Below are 25971 nucleotides of genomic sequence, written 5' to 3'. Positions count from 1 at the left end.
AGAAGGCAATAGGAGGACTCAGTAGTAGGAGGTGGGAATGGAGGTTCACACACATAGACACACAAATTAGAAGACGAAAATTAGAAAGAAGCCCTTGTCAGCCCTCTGGAAGGACACTTGTTACAGCAATATGAGGAACCTAAGGGACAACCAGAGGAAGTGTGGGATTTCAGACATGAGATGACCAGGATAGACATAAAACTGACTAGAGGGAGGAAGAGGAAAGGGCAAACTGAGAGGTCTGTGGTGGGGAACACGGCAGGATTTGGCAGCTGACTGATTGTGGGTTGAAGTACAGCAGTTTCTTCAAGGCTTCCAGCCTTGTGACGGGAAAAGAGCTCCTTTTTGCAGTGTCTAATTTGTGTGGGCATAGGGAGATCTAGCTTGAGACGCTTTATAGACAGAGTGTGTATCCTGAGTCTGTATCAGAGAAGCAGGTTGGTAGATGGATAAATAGATTTAACATTTGCATAGAGATAATATTTAATCCATGTGCAGAGATAATATTCAGAGTTGTTGTGTGTTTAAAAAATAGTAGGAAAGTCAGTGGACTGGAGTGGGGTGAGCAAGCAAAATGTGGTAGGAAATGAAGTTGGAGGGATAGCCTTATAGGCTACAGGCTACCAGGAGCCGTACAGTCCATGTAAAACTTTGGATTATATTCTAAGTGTGATGGGAAGCTTTTGGAAGGTTTGGGAAGGAGAATGAAAGAATTTCATTGGACTTTGTAAATGACCACTCTGAATGCAGTAGAGAGAATAGACTTTAGTGGAAGAGGAATAGCGGAAGCCAGCAGCTCGGTCAGGTTATTCCAGTGTTCCAGGTGAGGATAGTGATGGCTTGGACTGGGAGAGCAATGGTGGATGTGGAGGAAAGTGCTTGGATTCTGGAGATATATTTTCAAGGCAAGTCAACATGATTTGTTGTTGGATGAGATGTGTGGTGTGAAAGATAGAGGAGTCAGAGATGATTCCAAACTTTTGCCCTAAGCAGTTGAGTGATATCATTTATTGAGATGGGAAACACTTGAAGAAGTACCAGGTTATAACCAAAATCAAGAATTCAGTTTTGGGCATGTTAAGCTAGAGATGCCTATTAGATGTCCTTGTGGGGCTGTCAAGTAGGCAGTTGAACTTGTGATCCTGGAGTTGTCTCGTGATTTGATGAGTTGTGGTTTATTAAGGTTATTAGGGGAAGGAAGGAGCCAGAAGAGACAGAGAAGCTGAGTGACAAGAGTATTCAAGAGTGGGAAAGAGGTTTTAGGAAATGGGAAGTCACAGGATCCTGTTTTGGAAGGGAGGCTTTGACCCAGGGCCAGAACATGCCAGTCTGGTTATGGTGTCGTTGAAACAGAAAAGGTGTTTTTCAAAGGGACTGGAGTAGTGTGGTGGTGATCAAGGGAGAAAGTCCATACTGGGAGGCTTTGGTATAGTTCTCAAAGAAGGCAGAAGGTGGAGTGAGAAAGAGCTGGGAGATGGAGAACCTAAGATTTAGTAGGGTGCCAACACAACAACTGGGTAGAAGTCAAGCTAAAGCATGACTTTGTCATGGTGTAAGTCAGTTGTTGCCAGCTCCTTGTGCATGAAAGCATTTTTGGGCTATTTAATCAAATTTTTATGCCTCAGAGTTGAATAACAGAGTGGGAAGTTGTTGACTTAAATTGGTTTTTCAAGCAAGCATAAATGTCAGAATTTAGGAGAACTGTATTCTGAAAAAAAGATTATTTTAGAAGAGGGAACTTTTTTTTCTACTTGTCCTCATTTGCCTATAAGTATTTGTCAGACATAATTATCTTGCCTGCTTTTATAAATGGAGGATTTCCATTTACATGAAAATATGTATTTCATATTTTTCCCATTAAAATGGCCAGTGTTGATATATTCGGTATTCGTTCCTAGTCTGTTTAGACTTTTAACCATTGGAATGTTTACTATCAAAAAACCAAGATTTTCTGTCATAGTTGCTGACTTACAATGCACTAATAGGGCAATGGAAGGGGTATTGAGGACTCTTACTGGGGGAATGATTATTCCAGAGAGAAGTCTTGTGTCTTCCCACTTGCCTCCTCTTTTGTATTCACTGATCCTCACCTGACAAAGTCGACAAAAGAGAGGTGAATGAAAGTGAATTAAATCAATCAGACTCACAACTTTATCAGATAAAGGCTTGGAATAGAGGGTTTACACATTGTTTATAGATAAACTTTTACATCATTTGTTGATTCACCGGTCCATCCTGTTCTTAAACCTGTATAAGTAATTAATAATTGCTTAGATAAAATTAGAATATCTTCCATGATCCTTTTTATAGACAAGGATCCCCGTGTTACTGGCTAGTGTTTTTTCCCTTCTTGCATTTATTGGAATGGTCCCATTGTCGATGATCTGGGGGTATTAGTTGTCAGTGACTCAATCTTGTCCCATTTGTCTCATTATAGTAGCTCCTGCGACTGGATTAGTTATGTCTTGTGGGGTTGGCAGTAAGGAAGAGGACTTCCGACACTCGACACTCGTGCTCAAGCAGCTATTTCTCTTTCTCCAAAAACACCAGTTTCCCCAGCCCCCTGCTGGTTCCTGCCTGCTGAGAAGTCAAAATATGCCCAAGTCACTGCGAGACCAAGTTTATCCTGTGACAGTGCAAATGACTCTGATGCTTTTTCCGCCTCCAAGCTTTTCCCAACATAAGCTTTTATGCTCTTTGTCAAGAGCTTATTTTGTCGTCTTGCTTCCCTTCCCTAAAAATAATCCATTTCCCCCACCAGGCTCACAGAACAGAGGCATGCTCGTGTCATATGCTTGCGCTGGGCATTCTCTCAATGTTTTTACTTGCTTGACCTTCTAGTTCTTTTCTCTCCTCCCTATTAGGATCTCCACGCTGAGGTTATGGAAGGTCAGAGTTAAAAACAACATTGACTGAATGCTTTTTGTCAGGAAACTGAGCACCAGGCTTTCTCGACATTCGCAGAAGTTTTAACCACGTCCGAAGTGACGCTTGCCACACATTTGCTTCACTATTTTCATTTCAGGGTTTGGAGGCCTTGGTGCTAGGGAGGAGCTATAAATAAGAACAACCCCCAGAGTGACGGCATGAGCTCAGATGATCCTTAACTTTTTGGCCTTTCTCTTGGTTTAGAATTCCTCAAGACCTATTATAGTGACTTATTTCACTTGACTCAGAATACCAGGGGTTTGGAGCTCCTGAAGTCACTTACAGAAGGGACTCGTGGTTGTGGTGTCTGTCAGCTTGCTGCATATGGAAATGCCTTTCATTATGATGTTCTAAGTAAAGAGGGGGTGAAGTGGACACTAACTTAATGATATTTTACAAATGCTCTTACTTGCACTCAGGGAATTCAGTGTTACACGAGTTGTGACGTAAAATGACTAGTTCTCTACTTCTCTTTGATTTGACACGTTCAGTTGTCATTTAATAGATTTTCTTCATGGCACGTGAGCTTATGCTTTCTAAGGATGAATGAATGCCTTGCAACTAATGGTTGGTATGGTAGAATTTAAGCATATTAAAGGGTTAATTCTTTTTAAAAACTTACTAGTAAATATGCACTACTCACAGAGAGATTTTGAAAATAATCTCTTCTGAATGATTAATATGTATATGTAGTCATATGGTATCTTATTCTGAGATTTCCATGATATAAATATTGATGCAATCTCCTTTAATAAGGAATACTATATATACATATCTGTGTGTGTGTGTATACACAGATATATTCTAAAGTGGTAATATATTCATCAGAGAGTAATTCTGCTTAATCTTTATTTGACCCCTGAAGACATCCCAAGTTTGGACAGGCCTTTGGTATTTCCTCAGAAACAGAGTCCTAGGCCTTGGCTCTTGTATAGACATCCAAGGAAATGCCACAGCAACCTTCGTGTGCCCATCGTGGTAACTGTACTCACCATCCAGAACATTATTTCTTATGACTAATTCATCTTGCTCCTCTTTGCCTCCCCATGTGAGGGGTTTAGAAGATAAATTACACTCAAGAGTTAGAGTTTCTCCATAAGTCACACCACAAGCTATAGACAGAAAACCAGAAATTTGTGCTTCTACCATTTATCTTAATTCCTAGCCTGTGCTAAAACCTCTTAGGATCTATATCCACCTCATATGATGGCCCGGAATTTTCCTTGTTTCAGTGGACCCAAGAGAACTGTGGCAGTTATACCTCCATTTGCATGTTTCCTGGCCATGTAGTAAAAATGGTAAAAGAAGGAAATGGTCAGATTCCTAACCTTTCCATTTTTTTTGCTTTGTAAATGAATAACAGTGATCTACAAGTGAAAGAATGTAGCTAACCAGTGTCATTTGGGATCTTCTAAAGTAGTGCGGAAACTGCATTCTTCAGACCAACTTGTGGCATGCCAGCACATTCCACTCCGATGAGGTAGAGGAATACTGGTGGCCAGGCTGGGATCTGCAGGGCTGGGGCAGGGAGGTGCTGTTTAAAAATACATTTAATTATATTCTTTCTCTGCAGTAATATTGATACCATTTTTAGCCCATTACAAATACTGTGATTTTCATTTAAATCACGTCCATTATCTTATTGACCTAGTTTTTATTTTGTAATCAAAATGTTCTATTTCTGGATAGCTTAGCCCAGAATCTTTTTTTAAAAGGTTATAGACCCTTTGTGGAGTTTTTTTCTTCCATATCTGCATATGGATGGGCTGCCTCTGTGTTCACTATATTATAGAAAATGGTACTATATTGTTTTCTTTAAGAGTGTGGCTCTTCGCTATTTAATCTGGCAGGATGCCGTGGGACCTCACATCTGGTGACTCTTTTTGGTAGATGGATGGGGGAGAGTTAAATTCTATTTCTACTCAAATGGTAAGCAGGGTTCTGGATTCCCTTGTTTCCCTTTCTTTCCTTGCTCTTCCCCCCTCTCTTTCTTTCAGCTTTCTCTTCTTTCCTCCCCCCCTTCTCTCAGACACTGTGAACCTTGTGCAGAGTTGTACTCATCCATGCTCTCTCACATGCTCTTTGTCACTCATAGGATCCCACTTATTTTAGGCCTTTGCCTTGTCGCTGTTTCTTTCCCTCCTGTTTTCTTACTGCCCTCTTCCTTCCCCTGTCTTTCTTGCTGTCAGCAATATAGGCCCATTTCTTCGTTTCTCTCCTCTCACTGGAAGCTCACTCTGGAGAGAACCCCACTGGAGATGTTCCTAGGGCTCTTCATCAGCAAGTCTTTCATCAGTGTCTGATCAGGGCCTTGAGACCCCTGGGGAACTTTCCACTTTCTCTCAAGGTTTTCTTTCAATATTATTTCTCACTGTCCTTCTTGACACATGAAGGTACCTTGCTCTTTTCTCCTGACGATGAATAAAATCATCAATAAGAGAATTTTAGGATTTAGAGTGACCAGCCATCTTATTTTGCAGGTGGGGAAGTAGAAGACATGAGAATGATTTCTCCTAAGATTTTAAGGCAATTTAGTGGCAGAACCAAGTCAACATACATCTCCCGACTCCTGTTTTGGGGTTCTCTTCTCAGCACCCTCTTTCTTCGCTAGGAAGTCATATAGATCTTGTGTCTGGTTCCTTTTAGTGCTCATTTCTCTCAGTCACTATTAGCTTTCCCAAATATGTTTGGTTCGAATGTGTTTTAGAGTAACTGAGTCTTAAGTGTGTCGCTTTCTTGTCAAAAGAAGACACAAAAGATGCAGTGTAGTGACAAGGGTCTCTCGCTGGGTTGTTGGGGATTTTCTCAGGAATGATATTTTGCTGCAGGTCATTTCTGTTGATGTATTCATTCCTAAGAACTGGTAGATGACTATGACATATAATACTCAAACTTGAACTCCTTCCTGCCTAACTGGAGTCTCCCTGTTAATCAGGAAACCACGTTTAAGGCTGTGTCCTGAACTCTGCCCAGCATGTCAGCTTGGCCAGGAAGGATAGGGAATTCCTACTAGTGGCAGCCACTCGGGGACTAAGAGAGTAACTGGAGGTCAGATGGGAGCTTAGCAAGTAAGACATTAGTAGCACAGGGTACTTTTCAGCCACTGGGATTGTCTCTTTGTTTTCTAAATTTTCTCTGTGGTTGAGGCAAAACCCAGGGTGTGAGCTCCCTGGGCCGGTGACCCTACGCTTTGGGATTTTATGATCTGACGATTTTTTTTTTAATTGAGGAGGCTCAACATAGGGTTGTTGGCTTTTATCTTAAGAAAGGATATTAAAAACAGTAATAGTAAAATTGTCATATAATGTTACAATCCTTTCATAGAAGAAGATATTTCAACACTAGGAGTAGGAAGAATATAGTCTCAGAATATAGGATAGTCCTCTATACCACTCACATATAGCTTCTGGAAAAGCTATGTATTGTCCAGATTTTTCGTATTTAGCCACAGGCCAGCATAAATTTTGTCCCGGAAGCAGTATTGATCTCTGACACTTGGGAACCACCAGCCTCCACTCCATGGCTGGTAAGCCCCTACCGCTCTCTCCAGGGAGAGTACAGAGGATGTGTGAGGAAGATGGCATGTCGAGCCGCTCATCACTGTCTGGCACATACATAGTAAGTGCTCAGTAAATGATGCTTATTTTTATTCTCTCCTGGAGAAGTGAATTGGGCTGGATGTCTATTTCAGGTTGGACTTCAAGGGACGCTGCTCTTCTTTGGCTTTTTTTCGTTGTAGACTAGGGTCTGATCTTCACCTTTGCAGATCTCAAGTTTGATTTGACCAGTTACCTCATGGATGGTCTGGAAAGACTTACATTTCCCAAGTACACAAGAAGCTAATCCATAAACAAAAATGCCAGCTTATTATTTTGTGGATAGAAGGTATGCTTTTTCAGTGACCACACCAATGGATTGGTCTTCCAAATCCCATGTCCTCCCCACAGTGGGGGAGAGGTGGGATGGATGCAGGGGCGGCAATCACAGTGTCCGCTTTCCTTGGGGAACATGGAATCAAAGCATAGAAATTGATTGACTGAGTTTATTCCAGCAAGGGCAAGGTAGAGCCCATTTTATTTCACTGGCATTGTTTTCTCTCTCTTTCGTTTGGACATTCCTCTTCCTTGAGAGACAGTAAAGCATAGTGATTAAGAGCAGAGGCCCTGAAGCCAAAATGCCTGGGTGCGAATCTAGGCTTTAGCTCCTACTAGTCGTGTGACATTGTGTAATCTCTTGGACCTCTCTGTGCTTTAATTTTGTCATCTGTAACATGGAGATAATAATAGAATTTGCTACTTAGGTTTGTTTTGATAAGGAAAGGAATTGATACGTGTAAAATGCTTAAGAATGTTTGGCATATAATAAATGATCAACAAATATTTATTATTATTATTGTTAATATTATTGAGGAAGCTAGTTTTGTGGTGGACATGGAAAAATGAATAAAAATCAGATGGGCAGCATTGGTTAGATTTTTGTGCTTTAACTTTCCTTACTGTAGAATTCAGCTCTCCAATAATCATTGGTTTCCGTTTTTACCCTTCGTCATTTCAATAGATTTTCATATCATGTCACTTTGTCTAGATTGTTTTTCACTGGTTACATTTTGAGTTCACTATTCTTTGTTGACATGTGGAGAGATACCTTGATCTGAAGCTGGCAAAGGCTTGTCTCCCCAAGGGGCACCTTTGGAGAGGCCTCTGTTCTGAGTGTGGTGGTCCCTGTAGGATCTCTTCCCTGGGTCACCCCTTCCTGGCCTTTCCCTTGAGTTTGGACTTTGATTTACTTGGTGGTGGTAGGAGACACCCCCTGGCTGCTCCTGATAGCTGAGCACACGCCTGTCTCTTGAGATACCAAGAGATGCTGAGATATTTGCGCAGATGTCTTTTAAAATAAGGAGCAGGGGGTCGGCCCCATGGCTTAGTGGTTAAGTGCGCACGCTCCGCTGCTGGCGGCCCGGGTTCGGATCCCGGGCGCGCACCGACGCACCGCTTCTCCGGCCATGCTGAGGCTGCGTCCCACATACAGCAACTAGAAGGAAGTGCAGCTATGACATACAACTATCTACTGGGGCTATGGGGGTAAATAAAATAAATAAATAAAATCTTTTAAAAAAATAAATAAATAAAAAATAAAATAAAATAAGGAGCAGGGATTATAGTAAAACTGATTCTGTGACTAGCTTTTTATGTGTTTCCTCATATTTTGCCAAGCCCACAGGGCAATGGTGATAAATACCCTGATTTTTTCCCCGTTTCTCCATCCCCTGGAGAAGTTTAACAACTATTTTCCAGTGGAAGCCAATGTCAAATTGACTGGTATTCAGGATGCCTTTTATAGGAATGCAGGCATTCCATCTAATCTACAGATGTGTTTAACACCTGTAGTGTGATCATTTTTCAATTTCCTCGCTAAAGTTACAGTGATAAATTACAGTTAATATTGGCCATTAAAATATTTTACTATAAAATATTCCGGGTACATTGGGCACTGAAGCAAATTAGTCTACCCACCATCTATCTGTGATGTAATGAGAAAGTGAAACTGATAATCAGCTAAAACTTCCCTTCTGTAAGTAACACTATCAGTTCACACATAAAGACTTTTCCGCACTGCTCTGTTGCGTTTCCCTCCCTTTAGGCGCAGGCTTCCTCTCTGACTCCTTTCTCACTTTCCAGGGCAGTTGGAATTAACAATGTGATTGGGCTGTTTGTTGGTCTGTTTCTTCATTGCCAGTCGAGAAGTCAGAGAGATGCTAGATTTTCGGAGGGGAAGTGGGGGGGGTCAGCTGGAAGTACTATTTCTAGTTTTGTAGGCAAAGTTTTCTGTTGAGGGTGTTGCTGTCAAGGTTGTGCTGGGTTCTCTGCTAAGGTGTGGACACCTGTCTGTCCTGTTCAGTGATACAATCCATGTAAAGTGACTGCCAGGCTCTTTCCTAGGGAAAACTGTGCTGGTTGGACAGGTCAGCTGTGCGGAGTGACAGTTTAGGGCAACTTCATATGAGGACTGTTGAAATCAGCCACTGAAGAGCCAGTCCTCTTTCCAGCCATCTCTTGGAGATGAGAATGTCCCCTTTGGGTTCTAACTTGCCATTCTGTAGATCTGGATAGTGTAAAGATTGCGCGGTGGAGAGATCTCATTTATCCCAGGAGCTGCGGGGTGAAAATACCTTTAACAGCACAGCTCAACTTTAGGTTCTAGGACCTTGGAGTCAAGAATATTCTTTAATTGATTCACATGAGGTAGATATGAGAGGAGCTTAAAGGGAAGATATAATAACTCTTTGGCTTTCCAGTTAATTACAAATGTTAGCCTAGGGCCACAGAGCTCCCAGACCCCCTCACAGAGACTCAGCCACCCCCCTCATGCTTCAGACCTTGACTGTCTTCTCCCACAGGTTCTCAGCCAGCCTCAAAGTTTTGGCCTTCTTCTCTGGGCAAATAACTTCCAGGTCCCAACTGTAGGTAGCCCCCATCCTGAGCCCCGACCCACATTTCCACAAGCTTGTTTGATATCCTGCTCTGGATAGCCATCTGGCCCTGTCACAGTCAACTCGCCCGACAACAAGAGTGTCTTCCTTGACCTCTCCCGCCATTTGTGATATTTCCACCGTGGTGTCCACTTGGTCTTCAAATGAGGTTCCTTCCCTCTTCACAGCGTTCCTCCAAGCCTTTCTACTCTTTTCCCATTATCGTGTCCTTACTTTGTGCTTTTGACTCTCACGTCTTCTAATGTCACTGTTAAATTCGTTAGAAGACAAGTCACACTGAGGAATTGGACGCATCCGCTGGCTGGGCATGTCCTACACACTGTGTGGCAGGTAGAGCATGAGCAGAATTGGGGGCAGTCTGGTGCTTAGAAAAGGATGACCCTGGGCAAGTCGCTTGGCTTCTCTGAGGCTCAGTTTGCATACCTGTAAACTGGGGATGCCTCGCTCACAGAGGCTTGTGGGGGCCTGATGTCGTAAGTGAGGAATCAGGCAAGGAAATAAATGAAACTTGAGAACCAAGCATGCGTTTTATCTCTGGCTCTCTGTAACATAGAGAGGAGGCGTTTAGGATTGCAGTTCCACATTGCTGTGATGTTTCTCCGTCCCTTACGTACCCGGGCACATGGAAAAGTGCTAAGGTTTGTTCTGCACGCTGGGGTCACTCAGCTACCCTGGGCTATGTCCAGCTGCTTGAGGGCTGAGGGGATCAATATCTCCACAGGCCTGTCATGCATTCGAGACACGTCATGGTTGGGAACTCAGTCTCACAGTTCACAAGAGACCTGCCGTCTTCCCTGATGACAGCCATTCTTACCAGGGCTCTTTAAACATTTTTGGGGGTGGGGATTGGGAGGGAGGGAGTCTTTGTCTCTTTCATAGCCTTTCCTTTATCTGGACCATGAGTAATCAACTGATGAATCCCTATTCCTGTTTTCATTCTTCAGCAAACATTTCCTGAGGATGTTCTACTTGATACTTTGGAGAAACAAAGATAGATGGACATCCCCCTCCCCCTAACCTCGGGGGCTAGTGGTCATGAGGTAGAACATGACACCTAAAAACAAGAAAACACAGAAAAAGTCAGGGAGGCCACTCTTGGAGTGCTGGCTGACTCTGGACATTCCGTTTGGAAACTCCCTGTGCTACATCATGCCTGGGGCTGCACTTCAGACTACCTCAGAGCCTGCACAACAGAACAGAGCTTAGGTGGCCTGGTGTCATCGCTGGGGGGTGTGCTTGGGGCTGAGAAGGAGTGGGGAGGTGGGCCAGGCCCACTCTAGAAGTCCCTTGTCAGTCTCTCTCCCTTTTCCTAGGATCTTGGCAAATCTTATTTCCCAGACTTCACTGATATCTAAACTCTTCTTTCTACAGTGCTGTGTTGTTCTCAATTCACCTATTTTCTTTTATCCTCATGGGAACATAGGAAGTAGACATTATTTTTATTTTCTCCATATTTTAATGGAGGAAACCAAGAGTCCTCTGAGAAGCTGGATACCTTGTTCCAGGAAGCAATGGGCTGGGGACATAAGCCCAGGTGGTTGTCACTCGATCATTTCCTTCTTTCTGGGTACATTTGCCCCAGCACAAGTTTTGCCACAAGTGTCTTCTGTTTGCAAAGAACAGGAGAAAGTTCTTTCTAATGCTGAGGAGTGTTCCCAGAGAGTTTGTGGGAGTAGGAGCCCGGGATCTGTAAGCCTCCAGGCTGCAGTAATTCTGCCCAGGAGGATGGCAGCTCAGCACAGGGAGCTGCCGGTGGTGGAGAACAGTCCAGTGACTGTGACTCATTTTCCAGCTTGGCTATTGTGGACACTCGTGTGCTCTGGATGGAATGACTGGATAAAATATCAACTTAATGTGTGTTAAAAAAAGTTTCGAATCTCATGATGTCTTTTAACAGCACCCCCTTGAACCACATTTATATAGCCATTTATAAAGTGAGATCTTGGCACAGTTTTTCACCAGCAACTTTGAATGGCTTATATTAGACTTGAAATCCAGCCACAGACCTCCAGTCCTTTTAGCTACAGAATTGTTTGCCTATTAAAATCTGAATTTCTTTGGGGAGACACTGAGAGCTCAGGTAAGCCAATCAATGACACACTATTCATAGGTTAGTTCTTTAGTTCTCTGAAGGGTCTTTTCCCCCTGGGCTTGATCAGCAAGCTCTTGTCTCACGAACAGTGGGAATATGGTAGAGTGACAGGCACAGCCAACTTTGAGTCCAAACACCAGAGTTCTAGACCTCAGGCCAATAGCTTGTTTTTTTTTCTGAGCCTCAGTTTCCTCATCTGTCAAGCAAGGAAGTACTTATAAATACAAAAGTGTGATTCAAATCTTATCTTTTGGTCTACATCCATTTTTATAGCTAGGACAAGGATATACATTTGCTTGCCTTGACAGATAAAATAATATAGAATAAAAATTCTTTTTTATACCTATACTTTAGATACTTAATGTGGAGTCCATGGATTTCTTTCTTGACATTTTATTCCTGAAGAGTTCAAAGCCTGCCCTGGTGGGGCTGCCATATTTATGTCTGTGGTTGGTTAGCACGGTGGTTAGAACAGAGTGCTAATTAGCAGATAAAAGCAGACCACTGAGGTGGACCCTTGGGGCGTCTAGCCCAGAGTTTCCTCTTCTGTGACGATAGTTCCATCCTAGGCAAAGCCAGCATTTGGATCTTCTGTCTCTGCATTGACCTCAATCCTGAGTGAATCTGCTAGTGTGGGTCATGGATTCATTCCTAGTGTGAGCAAGTTAGCTTCATACTATTCCACAGCCACAGATCGCACCCACAGATTCAGCCAGCTGTTTCCAGATGTCTGCTATTGGTTGAAAAAAGGTTGGTGTGAGAGTGTGGATGACGTACCCCAAATCTATCCCCACCAATGGAAAAGAGTCTTCAGGTGGCCTGAGGCATCTCTGTTCGGTCTGAGGATGGTCCTTTACGTCGACAGCTGTGTACCAGGTGCTGGGTGCTATCTGTCCTCTCAGAGAGTAGAATTACCAGGAGTGCAGGCTAGTATATATATGATTGAATGCAGGACTTTATCCACTATCTGGGACAAGTAGGAGGCATTGAGATCGGCAGCTGCCATTCCCACAATGAAAAGCCAAGAGCAAGGGGTTGGGAGCCTGAGAAGGTGGTCAGGCACAAGGACACTCGGGGGCTTTTGCTACTGCCACATGTGGCAGCTCTTGCCCTGAGGTTCTTCCAGCGTGTCTCTGACCGGTGTTTTCATCACTAAGGTGTGGATGGAAAAACCAAGCATAGTAGAATGAGGTGACCTCTTCAGCCCAGAGAGATCAATGGCAGATTGAAATAACACCTGTGGATACCTTGCTCCATTTAGTCAGAGACTTGACGGGGTAGAGAGCCACAGGAGCTGAGGGCGAGGCTTTGCCCTTTTTCTTGTTTCGCACAAAAGGGTGGCTGATTACTGGACAGATTGGTGGAGTCCCCTACTGGGTGGGACACTTAGTGATGCCCTACGTCCTCACCACGGAGGGTGCTTGTGACCACTCTTCAGCTACCTTGGCACAGGATGTTCTACTGCTGACAACCCCATGCCATCCCCCGGAGAGGTCTTAGACACCAAAGGGGTTGCCCTGGGAAGTTCTGCCAGGATTTTCTGTGCTGCTGGGGCAGCTCCCTGCACTGGGCAGCAAACCAAAGGTCACAGACTCTACAAATGCACCACCTTTGTTGCTCACTGGAAGGCCCGGACTGCAGGGGTCTGACTTAATTGGTCGCACTGGGAAAACTACTCGATTGAAGTCGGATGTAGGAGGATGAAGGAGAAGTGAGTGAACTGATTAAGAATGGACTTAACTGAAGAGCTAAGCTCCCTCAAATCCTTCGTGTAAGTAGGCAGGATGTAAATAATAAATCATAGATAAATAAAACTCAAGAGCTAAATAAAGGCCCTTTAAGTATATCATCCCTCACAGTTGCAAGAGTTGCAAAGTGGGGTTAGCCAGCGCGTACAATTATGGGCTTTCACTCCTTGACACTGAGACTGGATTCAGCCTCAGATTCTTTTCATCCAAAATATTTTCATCCAAATCCTATATAGTAGCAGTGATGAGTAAAATGATGGACTGAGATCTGAAGTACTGAACCAAGGCAACTAAGCCGATTTTGCAATCCAGCTGGAATTTTAGGGATTAAAGCTTTTAGTCAAAGGATCTTAAGATACAATGTGAACCTCCACACCTCATGAAGCACCATCAGATAAGTATATACACACACACACATATATATATGCCACAGACATGTGTACATATACTTGTAGATATGCATATATATACACACATATAACTAAAAAGCAGAATATATATTATATATGATATTTATAGAAGTATATATAGACTTTAAAATATATTTTATATATACTTTTATACTTCTATAAATACTTTATATAGATTTATATATACTTTAAAATAATTATAAGTAAATAAATATATATATTTTAAAGTATATATACTTCTATAATATATACGTACTTATATAATATATACTTATATAATACATATTCTGCCTTTTAGTTTTTCTCTCTCTTTAGCCAAAAGCATGACTACTTCTTCTTTCTGTCCTTTTTACAGCAATGTCACTTACTGCATCTTATGAGGAGGTTTATCCAATAATCTGTAAGATAAAAACGGAGCAGACAAAATTACCCTTCAAAGCCTTAGAAAGGCATCAGGTTAGAAACCAACCTGCAGTCCCTCCCTAGGTCCAGCCTGGTCATTTTTCCCTCCAGCATTGGAATAGATCCTTAGCTGTTTCTTTGCTTGAGCCTTGGATGAGGAACAGAGAAGGTCATTGGATCCACTCAACCCTCAGGCTGTGCCCGCTTGCCTCTGGCAGGTAGACCAGATGTCTTTAGCCTGCTGGTTCAGTCAGTGCTCTCTTGGGGGTCCTCCCACTTCCCCATTCAGTTCAAATGGAAGCCAAGTGAGAGTTGTTTGTCCCCAAATCTGTTTTTGCTTGTCATACTTTTTCCATTTAAGACGTGTAACTAAATATCACATAAACAGATGATACATGAGTATGAAAAGTAGAGGTGTTTCTATGAAAACTATACTGTTGTCTTGGGAAGACTTGTCAATGATGAATTTGCTTGAAAAAACAAAAATTGTGGGCAAATTAAGTATAAACATGATAACTCAAAGATTGGGGGAAAAGGCATAAAAATCTAGGCAGATTCTGTAGTCAGATTGCTTTTCAGCTGACTTTGGGTTTTTTTCTCTTCTTTGAAGAAACTGAAGCTGAAAGTCATAGTAGATTCCTGGTTTATACAGGAGAGACAATTGGGAATTCCAGACAGTGGACCCATCTTCAAAGATAAGGCATTGCTCCTGTACCAAGTTTGTGAATGAGTGGACTGGACACTCACATATTTAAATATCTATGAATATATATAATAAACATCAATTTATATATATAATGAGAGTATCATTTTTATGAATCCATGCTTTAACCAGTTTTTTTTAAGTTAACTGACTGTCAACCCAATCGTGTTGGATTAGAGTTTCTTTGGTAGTGGTGGCATGTTGTGTAAAATATACATGTCTACTGAGCATGTCGAGATGCTTATACTATGCAGGTTACAGGAGAACTGAGCCAGGCTGAGGGAGAGCAGACGCATATCCACCTCATCCTACTCATCAAGGATGCATGCTAACTGAGGGAACCATCTGCAGGAGCTCCCACGAGCACACCCACTTCCTCTCTTCCCCCCTCTCCCTCCTCCTCTTTTTCTCTCTATCTCTCTCTCCCTAAGCAATGTAGTTTAATTCAGAGAACTCTGAGATAAATAAGGGAGAAACCACCTGGAGTTGAACAACAATATATTTCAAAGTACTTGTTCCAAGAAAGATATGCTCTTTGGCTTAAAAAGTTTTGAAATATATGTTTTTTAATGTGAACCCAACACACACACAGAGAAATTCCTTTAAATAATGAGCTTTGATTTTATTAAAATGTGACAACATTAGATAGTTCAGGAATATACCTATTTCTCATGAAGTGAGATCAGAATATAGTGAAAGAAATCTTATTTGAAGTGTCCTAAAATCTGATGTGTTTTAGGTCATTTTCCATCCTCTTTGGTATAAAAACATTTTGGAAAGACCTTCCAGTGTTTCTGTGCTCTGTCTAGACTCTGTGTCAGAGCACGGACAACAAACTGCAGGAAAACATGAGGATGCCTGTGGATACTGCATGTGTTAACAGAGGCATCTGAGAACACTCAGGAGGAAGAATAGTTTACAGTGAGGTGGTTGTTGTCTTTAACATAAAAGCCATATGAATGTGCTTTGATTTATGCTAAAATGAAATACTTAAAATCCTAAAATAGGTATGGTTATTGGGTTCCTATTCACCCAGAGAATGCAGATCCCAAAGATAAGCATGCCAGAACATGAACTTTGTGGGAAAGCGAGTCTGCTCACCTACAGCAAATAAGAGACATCCTTCATTTCACTAATAGCTCTTAGGGGGTAATTTTGGTAGATTATGAGGTATTTTATTCTAGAGCGTAGACCAGATGCTTCTCTCAAGTTAATGGGGAACAACTGATGGCTGCCAAATTAACTAGAAAAGAAATGTTTCTCTCTGCGATTCTGGACAAGAATGCGATTTCACGACGTTTCACCTGAGTGGACTTTTAAGACGGATGGATTTGTCTTTTGCTTTTCAGGGCATAGGTCCAAATTTGAAGCAGATGGCGGAAAAGATGGATGGCTACTGAGATCTCCAGGTGAAATTGGTTGGATTTCCTCAGTCTTCATTAATTCCGGCTGATCATCATCCGTCTCCATCTCTTTGACCGTACATAATGAACCCTGATTTCTGAGGATTTTCTGGGTCTAGAATAACCAAAATGCGCTGACTAAACTCTGAACAGAGGGAGAGAACTACTCGCCTGATATTTAAGGCTTTTGGAAGAAAGGGGCTGTCTCAACCTGAAATCTTGTTTTCCTTACTTTGAGTAGTAGTGGATTTTCTTTCCTGTAATAAGGAGGCACCACTGAGGGGGGTGTGAGCTCTAAAGCTCCGAGAGTGAGTTTAAGAGCCAGGTTGCTTCCACTGATGTTCAGGTAAAATCAGTAAAAGAGAGCCTTTTGGTTCTTAGGGTGAGTCTGATGAGAGACTTGCAGGCACCCATGACTAAGCAAGACTGACAGTTAGGGGTCCCCCCAGCTCTGGAATAAGGCATAAGAAGAAGCAGATGATTGCGGGAAAACCCCAGAAGCATTGTTCCAGGCACTAGGGCGAAGAGGGGACCTCCAAGATGAGTGGAAGGAGGGACTCATGGGAAGTCCTAGGGACAGCAGTGCTTTGTGGATTTACAAACAATGGCTGTGTGAGCTTCCTGACCAGTGGCCTGGTATCTCATTTACTTCCTCATTAGGGGAGGCTTCTTGACATAGTTTGTTTGCTCATACTGGAGACTCTCCTGCTAACCACTCTGTATTATTATTATTATTTTTATTTTTATTTTTATTATGATCATATTAGTCCCCATTCTGAGCCAGATGCCTTCGGTGTATAAATAGCATATGCTGGCAGAGACACTTAACTAAGAGGACAAATGATCCCACTTCAGAGGAGACTCTGTGTGATTGACAGAGTGACATTACCCTTTGGTAGTCACAGGCCCACAGACACATATGTACCCACGTGTGGGAGGGATGGAACATACTAGCAAACTAAACACTGGCAAATCACAGGTGCTTAAGACCCTGGAAAAAAGTGCCCAGGAGGTGTGCACTTAGTTTTAAGAAAAGCTAAATAAGTGTGACATTTTTGATGGGCCTTTTCTTCACTTGAGCAGAATGACAATATTTTACTAGTCAACCAAGAGATAAACCAAGATTTAAACCAACTTCTCACCTTTCATGTAAAGCCTAACCTGAGTAGTTATTAAAAATGAATGGGATTGAAATAGATATAGAAGCACCTATTTTATTTCCACTTTCATGCTCTTGTATTTTGCACCGTGGTTTTAGATCTGGTTGTGAAGGCTGATTGGGGTGAAAACAGCCCTGAGAGACAACTGCATGGGGGAGCAGGCTTCCAAGTCTGAGACAAAGTCCTCAGCTCTGGGTTCAGCTGTTACCAACTCACCAGTGACCTCAGCCCAATTTCCTCATCTTGAAAATGGAAACAGTAATGTTTATTGTCCTTCTTGGGATGCGATGATATCCATCATTGGTACCCCCACGGGCCTTGGGCTGAGAGTCTGAGAGTCTAACCTCTCCTCTCTTCTCAGGGACTCTGTGTGTGTAGGTCAGGGTTCCAGGTCCAGGGAGGGCATTGGCTGTAGTCTCTCCCTCATCTACGCCTTTGTTGGAGACAGCAACTGCAGTGTCCAGTTACCCTGGGTCCTTCTGATTGAAGAGTCAAGGAGAAGTGAACATCCTTCCTCCACATCCTGACACGCTCCTGGATCACCAGCGCTCTCTGTCTTCTCCCTCCTCTGCAGGCCCGGTGACTTGAGGGAGGTCTCCATGGCCACCCTCTCTCTTGCTGTCCCCTGCTATTTGTTTCACCAATAACTGACTGCAAGGTGAATGGTAATTCTTCATTCACAACTTTGCTCACATTCATTACTTCGTTTTCTAGGTAATGTTTCCTGAGTCCTTACCACGTGCAGACACTGTGCCTGCTCTCTGCTCTGTTATCCTCTTGTTAACTTGAGAAACCTATGGATGAGAGAGGTTGAGAGAGCGCCCCAGACCAGACAGCTGATCCGTGGTGAGGCCTGCCTCCCTCTGAGCCTGCAGACTGCCCTCACGCTCTCTGTCTTTGTGCCTTCCTCATGCAGTTGTCTTCCAGCTGTTCTCCCTCCAGCCGGGTCCCTCCTGCAGGCCACCAGCAGGTGTATCTCCCCATACTCCATTCTGATATTATTTCTTCCTCAAAAACTGCCCAGGGTTTTATTGCACCCCAGCCCTCCCCAAGCTGACCTTGTATGTTTTCCCTCCTGCTTCCCCCAAACCAGTTCTCAGCTATAACCCACATGTTCTGCGTACTAGTTCCTAAATACTCTTGTACCTCTGTGCATCATCCCTCCTCCACGGGAAATAGCCTCCCTCATCTCCGTCTCCCAATCTCCGACCCGTCCTTCGGGGCCGAGCACAGATTTGGAGCCTGCGATGCCTTCCTTGACTGGCCCAACTAGAAACCATTTCTCTCCCCTCTGAGCTTTTGTGGTACTTCTTGTATAATCGCTCAGATGGCATGGTATGTGGGGCCTGGCCGTGTACTGTTATTTTCTATTGTCAAGATCTCTAGAAGGATCTTGGCATTTACAGGTGAGAAAGCCACAAAGAAGTTATGACAATGCTAGGGCCAGAGTCCAGGTTACCCAAATCCCAGCCCGGCAACTTTTTTCTACTATAGCCTTTTACCTTCTGTCCTTCCTTGGAGGGCAAGGACTGTACCCTGTCTATATTTGAAGTTCACATAGCATCCAGTGTAGTCTTGTATCCAGGGGATATTCAATAAATATTTGTTGAAAGAAAACAAAGGAAAGATTGAAGATAGGAAGGGAAAAGTAATAATAATAGTAATAGTTAATGCTTATGTGGCACTTCTGTTCTAATTTAATCCCCTTTCTAGTCAACTCACTAGAACATCCCTCTGAGAGAGGTGCTGTTATCTTCATCCCCATTGTGTAGGTGAGGAGACTGAGGCCAGAGAGGTGAAGTGCCTTGTGCAAGGTCACAGAGCTGGTGAGTGACAGAGACAGGACTTGAACTCGGGGTATCTGGCTCCTGAGTCTGTGCCCTTCTTCCTCCATCATGTTCCACTGCAGGGTCTGGAAGGACCCACAGACAAGGAGAGTCATGTCTACAGAAGGAAAGATGGAATCAGATCAGTGCCCAAGGCGACAGAGCAGAGGAAGTTTAGGTTAGGCTACCGTGTTTTGTCTTCTTTGTTTAAACTAAGAAGTCCCACTTCGAAGTGGGAGGTCGGCAAGGCTGCTGAGTTTGTGGCTGCCGCCTGGACGACAGTGGGACGCTGATGACCGTGAAGACCCTGAACGCGCCATCCTGCTTTCTTCCTCACCTTCCATTCACTGTAGGAGACTGAGCCGAGGGGCTGTTACATCACCCACATGCCCCTCCCCGGAGTTCCTCTGAGGAGGGCAAGGGGGCCACCATCTCCTCATAGGCTCCCTCCAGACGCATGCTTTCCACGGAATACCCCATTAGAGGATGAGTCATAGACTGGAAATCACCATCTACTAGAAATGAGGAGCAAATGTGTCAAGTTTGGCTGAAACAAGCTGATAAAGAATATTTAATGGGAGCTTTTCTCTTCAGAAGCATGAGTCTTTATTTCATCCACCCTTCATGGGGCTGGTTTCTAACTAGGCCCACTAGCTGTTAGCGTTTCTGCTTATAACAGCACCACCTCGGTGTCTCACAGAGCCTCTCTCAGGCGTGCTGTGAGCTGTGGAGCATGTTAGAGGAAGTGGTCCTGCATTTAGGAGCATGGAAAGACGATTTTGCAGGCCTGTAGGATACCCTTTGCTCCAAGTCCTAGAGTGAATACAATACTCTTGCAGATTCGATGAATCAGAGCTGAATCATGTTGGAGTGTGGCTGCGTTTTGAGGGATTCCCTGTGCCCCCCGCCCCTGTGGGTGGACAGCACTGCTCTTCCTGTGTAAAGAAGAATCGTCCTTTACACCCCAGACCACTACAACTTTTTTGTGGTAATGCTGTGAACCCACTGAGTGTTTGTTGTGGCCCAACTAAGACAACTGTATAGCTTAATGAGAAGTGATTTATTCTTTCTTCTAAACAGAACATGTGGTTCTCTCTCTGCCTGTTTGACTCAAGCAAGTCTGTCCGGCCCCATCCCTTGTCCCCATCCCCAGCAGCACCACCCTCCTGTAGATCTCATGGTGCATTTTTGTGACCACCATCCTGTCTGTTCCTGTAATTAAGGACTCTGAGCTATGTTAAAGTAGGTTATTATTCTTCTAGTTTCTTGGAAGAACTGTGCGTGTGTGAGCATAGCTTTTCACCTAAAAGACTAAACCACAGAGTCCAGGAAGTAGAGGATGAATGGGCCAGGTGACTTGCATTTCTTAGCTCCTATGGGACTGTAGGCATTGCTATGCAGTGGATGCAGCCCAGACGGACCCTGAGCAAAGCAGAACTGGGTTCATGCCTCCGTGCTATGTTTTACCAGTTTGTGACCTTGGCCAAATGAATTAGCCTTTCTGATCTCAGTTCACATCTGTAAAATAAGGAGGATAAAGCCTAGCTTGCAGAGTTATTGAAAAGATTGCAAACCCTGGATGTGAAGTGCCCAGCTGATGTGCAAAAATTGATAGTGGTGTTTGTTGTTGTTACTGCTGCTGTTGTCGTCACTGTCACTACCACCACCTCTGCAAGTAGCTCTTGTGTATGGGAAGAGCAAAGGGGAAATGGACTGCTGTGGCCTCCCATGCACACAGGACACAGCTTTAATCTTCAAGACTACCTGCTTTCCTTACTATAGCAGCTAAATTGCTCCTAAAGCAAGTAAATGTAAAAATTGCCACCGTACACGGATGAAAACAAAGACTGAAGTGTTTCGGCACTCCAGCAGGGCCCCCTTAGCTGAGGAGTTCCTTCTTCCTTCCTTGTTTGCTTCCTCCCACCCACAGATATTGACAGGCACGGCCAAGCAGGTGCAGGGCTCGGAGCTGAGCCATAGGGGCCAAAGTTGAATCAGACATGGGCTCCGTCCTCAAGGAGCTTACATCTACCGGAAAAGAGGAAGTGCCTATACACATCTCAAAAGTTAGGTAGAAAATGGTAAGATCATAAGAGAGATACCACTAAAGGGCTATGGCATTTAGAGGAGGGAGAAGTTTTACCTGGAGTTGAAATACACAGCCTAGCATCATCATTAAGAACACAGATTCTGGGGTTGGACCACCAGGTTTGACCCTTGGCCTTGCTCCTTACACATGGCTCCTTGAGAAGGCTGGATCACATCTTTATGCCTCTGCTTCCTCATCTTTATAATGCAGGTAATCAGAGTACCTACCCCTCAGGGTTGTCGTAAGGATTAAGTGAGGTAGGTAAGTGCTCAGAACAGAGCCTGGCACACAGTGAGTGCCATGTTAGTGTTTGTTAGATGAATTTGCTGAAGGACAGGTATGGATTGACCCTTCAAGTGAAGGTGGGCAGTCTTCTTCCAGGTGGAGGGGTAGCATGAGCTAAGGCAGAATCTGCTGAGGCATAGGCTCCAAGAAGATGAGAGAAGAAAAAGGCAGCTTGGGACAAGATTGTTGAAGGTCTTGAGTGTCAGGCCAGGAGTCGTGGACTTTACTGAGAACGTGAAATGAACTCAGTCTTCTAGAAGTCAACGTATGTGAAGCCAGAATCTGAACCTGTCTCAGCCTAGGTCTCTATGTCTCCGTTGCCGTGAGTTTGGCAATGAACCAGATGCCAGCGGGCTGAAATCGAAGCTTGGATTATCAGGGCTCAACACAGGAGCCTGAACTGACACCTCAGGGAAGATGTGCAGCGGAGCCAAAGCAGAAAGTTAAACTGCAGGGGAGGGGGGCGCAGAGCCTGGGGGGCGGGGGCAGGATGCATCACACCCTTACCTTCGTCTACAGCTTCCTTTTCACATTACAGACTTTTTTCTTTAGGGTACGGTCAGCTGCTTTGGTTTTGTTTTCATCTGTTGCTTTATTTCTTTTGAGCCTCCAGTTGGGTGCAGTCATCTTGACCCTTTATGCTAGGGTGGAGAGGGGTGGGGATGATTAAAACTCATCCCAGGAGACTTCATTTACAGCATCTATAGATGTGGCACTTTGTCAGAATGTGGCACCTGTCGCTCTCAGCCCATCTTCTGCGCATCTACAGCTGGATCCAGTAGGACTTCAGAAAGGGCTGCATAAAGTTCAGAGGGCCCCTAGGAGGACGTCCCATCACATTGGGGTTTGTTTGTAAATGAAAAATTGGAGGGTTGGAATTACTTACACTTGATTTGCTTTCAACTTTAGCTGTGTGAAGGCTACCTTTAATTTAAAAAAGATCATCCAAGTTATTGTGAAAGGATAATATTGTTTTTTAAGTGTTAGGCGGACGTGGGGCAGTTCCTAAGACCACATGTAAGTCATTTAAAATTCTTTTTGGGACAAGGTAGTACGTAATAAATCTATGTATGTACCAAATCGAGATCAATTACCATAAAATGTCTGTCTGTAACATGGGAACAATGAAATGATCAAGTGCAACCGTAAAGTAATTTATTGCCCTGGAAACTGCTCTGCATCTTCCCACGCAGTGATGGAGTGAAATATCACTGTGTTAACAGTGGAAGAGTGATCCTCTGGCCCAGGCTGCAGTCCACCAGCAGTTGAGGGTGACTGGAAGAGATCTTGAATGATCTTGAATGAGGGGTGCCTAGGGCCTTTTCTCAAAGGTTAACTTACAAGCTAGGAAGGTAGACAGGCACATTCGTAAATGATGGCAAGTATTTGCTGATTTGGGCTTGAAGGGCATTTTTTCCATACTCCTCCAGTGGCTTTTTATCAGAGCATTGTATTCTGGTCTTGGAAACTGTTACTTATCCATCACATCCGTGCTGAAGAGTGAAGTTTGCCCCCAGCTGTCTGACAGCCAAGTCACACCAGCTTCAGTAGGAGCCGCACATGTGTGTCCAGAGGGAGACTTTGGCTCTTTCAAACTTAGGCCTAAAGGGCTTGTTTAATATATTATGTAAGAAAGAGTGAGGTCATATAAATAGTCATGGCTCCTACCTTGAACCAAAAGTCGTCCTTATTTGGTGCTTCCAAAGTTAGAAAACAATACAGGCAATAGAAGCTCTCTCAGGGTCAGTGAAGAAATAATGGCTGCCTTGTTCTCCACTGTGGGTTTGTGACAGTGTCAGCAAAGCAGGCTGCCTGCTGCTTTTAGCACTTGAAGTTTGGACTGCTTTCATTTACCCTCTCAGCCCGCTTAGAAGGAACATTCTGGAAGTCCACTGAATCCCCACCTGCTGTTAGGATGCCCAGGCATCATTGAGGGGAAGCTCTACAGCGGGGCTCTAGGCGCTGGGCCCTGGGTGGGGTGGCTCTGCAGCCCTTGGGAGGGAGCAGTGGCCCCCACCGACAGCCTTGCCACTCTGCAGGGCCCTTTTGCAGCTGAGTCTAAGAAGAAATAGCATAACACTTCTCTCAGATCATCATTTTGGCTGAGCTCAAGGTAGATCAAATTTCACCCTTAAATAACTGTCTTCTGTCTGTGTAAACAGTCACGGCCATTAGTCTTACACTTCAAACCTCAGCCCATGGACTGTATTGGTTTCTTTTTCAGACCTTACCTCTGAGGGCCACTCTGCCCTGCTTTCTGAAGCCTCTGTTGCCTCTATGCATTCAGTTTACTCTCTGAATCTTAAAAAGCCATGCTTGGGCACATAGAATTACGTGGGGAGGGGAGTGAAGAAAATTCATTCACTTCTCCCCCCTGGGACCTAAATCCATTTTAGCATCCCACTTGCATCCAACCAGAAATGGCAAAATATTAAAGCATGGTGTTCTCATTCTTTTGGATGGGAAGAAGAGGTTATGCAAAGGAGGCCTGTGTCCCTGCAAAGTGGGAGAGAAACCTAACAAGAGGTTTGTCTCATTTAAGAAGTAAATATATTCAGTGGCAACAAAGATGCTGCCAACTAAATTTATTCCATTTTTAGGAAGAGAAGGGCAGGAGTTTTGCTGCTCCTTTAAGTTGCCTTTTGGATATAAATTTCTGCATGAGGTTCTCTTAAAAAGTAAGAACACAACAGCAGCTTGTTTAAAACTTGACCTCTTCAGCATGCCTAAGAGTTTGAGAAACAAAAGAGAAGGCAATGGATAATTGATTCTGTTCTCCAAAGGCCATCCTGACACTGAACAGGTCCTGGCTTGGTTTCTACCACACAGGTTTTTAGTCTCTGCCAGCAAGAGGACACAGTTGGTGTCTACCTTTCTGCTGATGTCTTTAAATGTCAAAAACATGAGAAGGAAATCCATTGACACACTTGTCATTGTGACAATGCAGTATATCCCTTAGCATCCATGTAGCCATGCCCCAAATGACACTCAAATCAGTGGGATGGGGAGAGATTTTTAAAAGAAGGTAGAAAATGCCCTACCATGGAGAGCAGCTTATTTTATAGCCAGGAAGCCAAGGAATCTTTCTGAAATTTTTGCTTGAGGGCTAAACTTTAAACTTATTCCTTAGGCACACATTAGGTCTAGGTCTAACTATGCAGAAGTATAAGGACATGAGAACCCATGTTTCAGCAGTAGAGAGCTTCAAATCATTAGTTTGTTTCTAAATGTAAGATTTAGGAACTCTGTGATTTAATCAAAATGATTGCTTCTGGTAGCAAGTCAATAGAGTTGTCATATCAAATTAAGTTTTATCAAGTTTTGGCTGATAGGGATATTCACCAGCCTGGATCCCAACACGGTGTGTGCTCACTGCATTTATGAAAGTGAGGCTGGAGTCACCCTGCAATAGAAGTGAGGTCACCTTAATTGGCATGTTTTAATGCTATGTGGCAATGGGGACATCAGAGCCCCAGTGAATAAGCAAGTAGCCTGTTGGGAGGAAGATCTCATGGTAGACATTCCTTGCTTGGAAGGTTTAGAAAATTCAGTCCTCCAGTAAATGTCTCGCACAGGCACAAACCTTAACCTAAATAGAGAGGGCTAAAAAAGAATCCTTTCATGGTAGGGCTCCCTTAAATTAGCTCAGCTAATCTATTCATCTGTGTGTGCTGACTTGTGCCTAAACGTTGGAGGCCAAATCCAAAAAAAGAAAAAGCAAGCCCGTGGCTCAATCCTAGGAAAGACGTGAACCAGAGTGTAATCTTGGACAAAGGAGCCACTGCATACCACAGCAAGTCCATATTAGAGAAAAGATATGCCCGCTCCTCACAATCGCCCTCATTAATTCACTTCACGTTTTGGCTTTGCAGGTGCCTTTGGCATATTCAGATTTCTCCATTTATTGTGATTCTTCTCAATTTTCAAATCATTTTATGGTCCAGGTTTCAAACTTCAGATAAGATCAGAAGTTTTGAAAAGATGTTAGCTGTTGGTACTTTTAGTACTTTTAATATTTCCACCTTCCCTGGCTTCCCAAGATATGCTCAGATAAGAACTTTTTAAATAGATGGCCAGGATGACAATGTTCTAGGCCTTCATCTCCTAAACATAGGTGGCAATTCTCAAGAAAGAAGAGGGCTAAAGAGATTTGGAGATTTGGACTCCAATTTCTGTAACTAGAATGGCAGAGGGGAACACGACAGGATGCAAAAGAGGTCCCCACAGCCTTAGAGCCTTGCATTATGCACTTGCTTCCCACTGAAGCCAGAGACCCGTTTGTACAGTCAAGTTTGCTGTACCTGCTGAAACACTGCACATGCTCTGCCTGAGTTCTGGCCACGCAGTTCCCTCATTTTCTTATCTGACTTGTTATCTACTGGTGACTTCCCATTTCTCTGGGAAAGTCAGCTAGTGGAAGACACCTGAAGAAGAA

The 25971-nt window shown here is 43.7% G+C and overlaps 1 protein-coding gene across 9 annotated transcripts in view; it reads left to right on the top strand.

Annotated features, from left to right (window-relative positions):
• Positions 1 to 25971, top strand: part of SAMD4A (sterile alpha motif domain containing 4A) — a 214072-nt gene that overhangs the window by 73867 nt on the left and 114234 nt on the right. For 5 of the 9 annotated variants that reach the window (XR_015556190.1, XR_015556191.1, XR_015556189.1 and 2 more), the window contains exon 2: positions 16123 to 16182. The exons of the other annotated variants lie outside the window; for them this stretch is intronic. Coding sequence is in view for 2 of the 5 variants with exons in the window: in XM_087448503.1 (XP_087304629.1) it covers positions 16123 to 16182 (60 nt within the window). In the remaining 3 variants the exon portion in view is untranslated. The remainder of the gene's footprint in view (positions 1 to 16122; positions 16183 to 25971) is intronic. 9 annotated transcript variants of the gene reach the window in all.

The sequence above is a fragment of the Ceratotherium simum genome, chromosome 24 (assembly GCF_057802395.1).
Source record: "Ceratotherium simum simum isolate JZ-2026a chromosome 24, ASM5780239v1, whole genome shotgun sequence".
Taxonomy (NCBI): Eukaryota; Metazoa; Chordata; class Mammalia; order Perissodactyla; family Rhinocerotidae; genus Ceratotherium; species Ceratotherium simum.
Note: the sequence above shows the minus strand (reverse complement) of the source record. Positions and strands in the feature narration are given on the sequence as shown.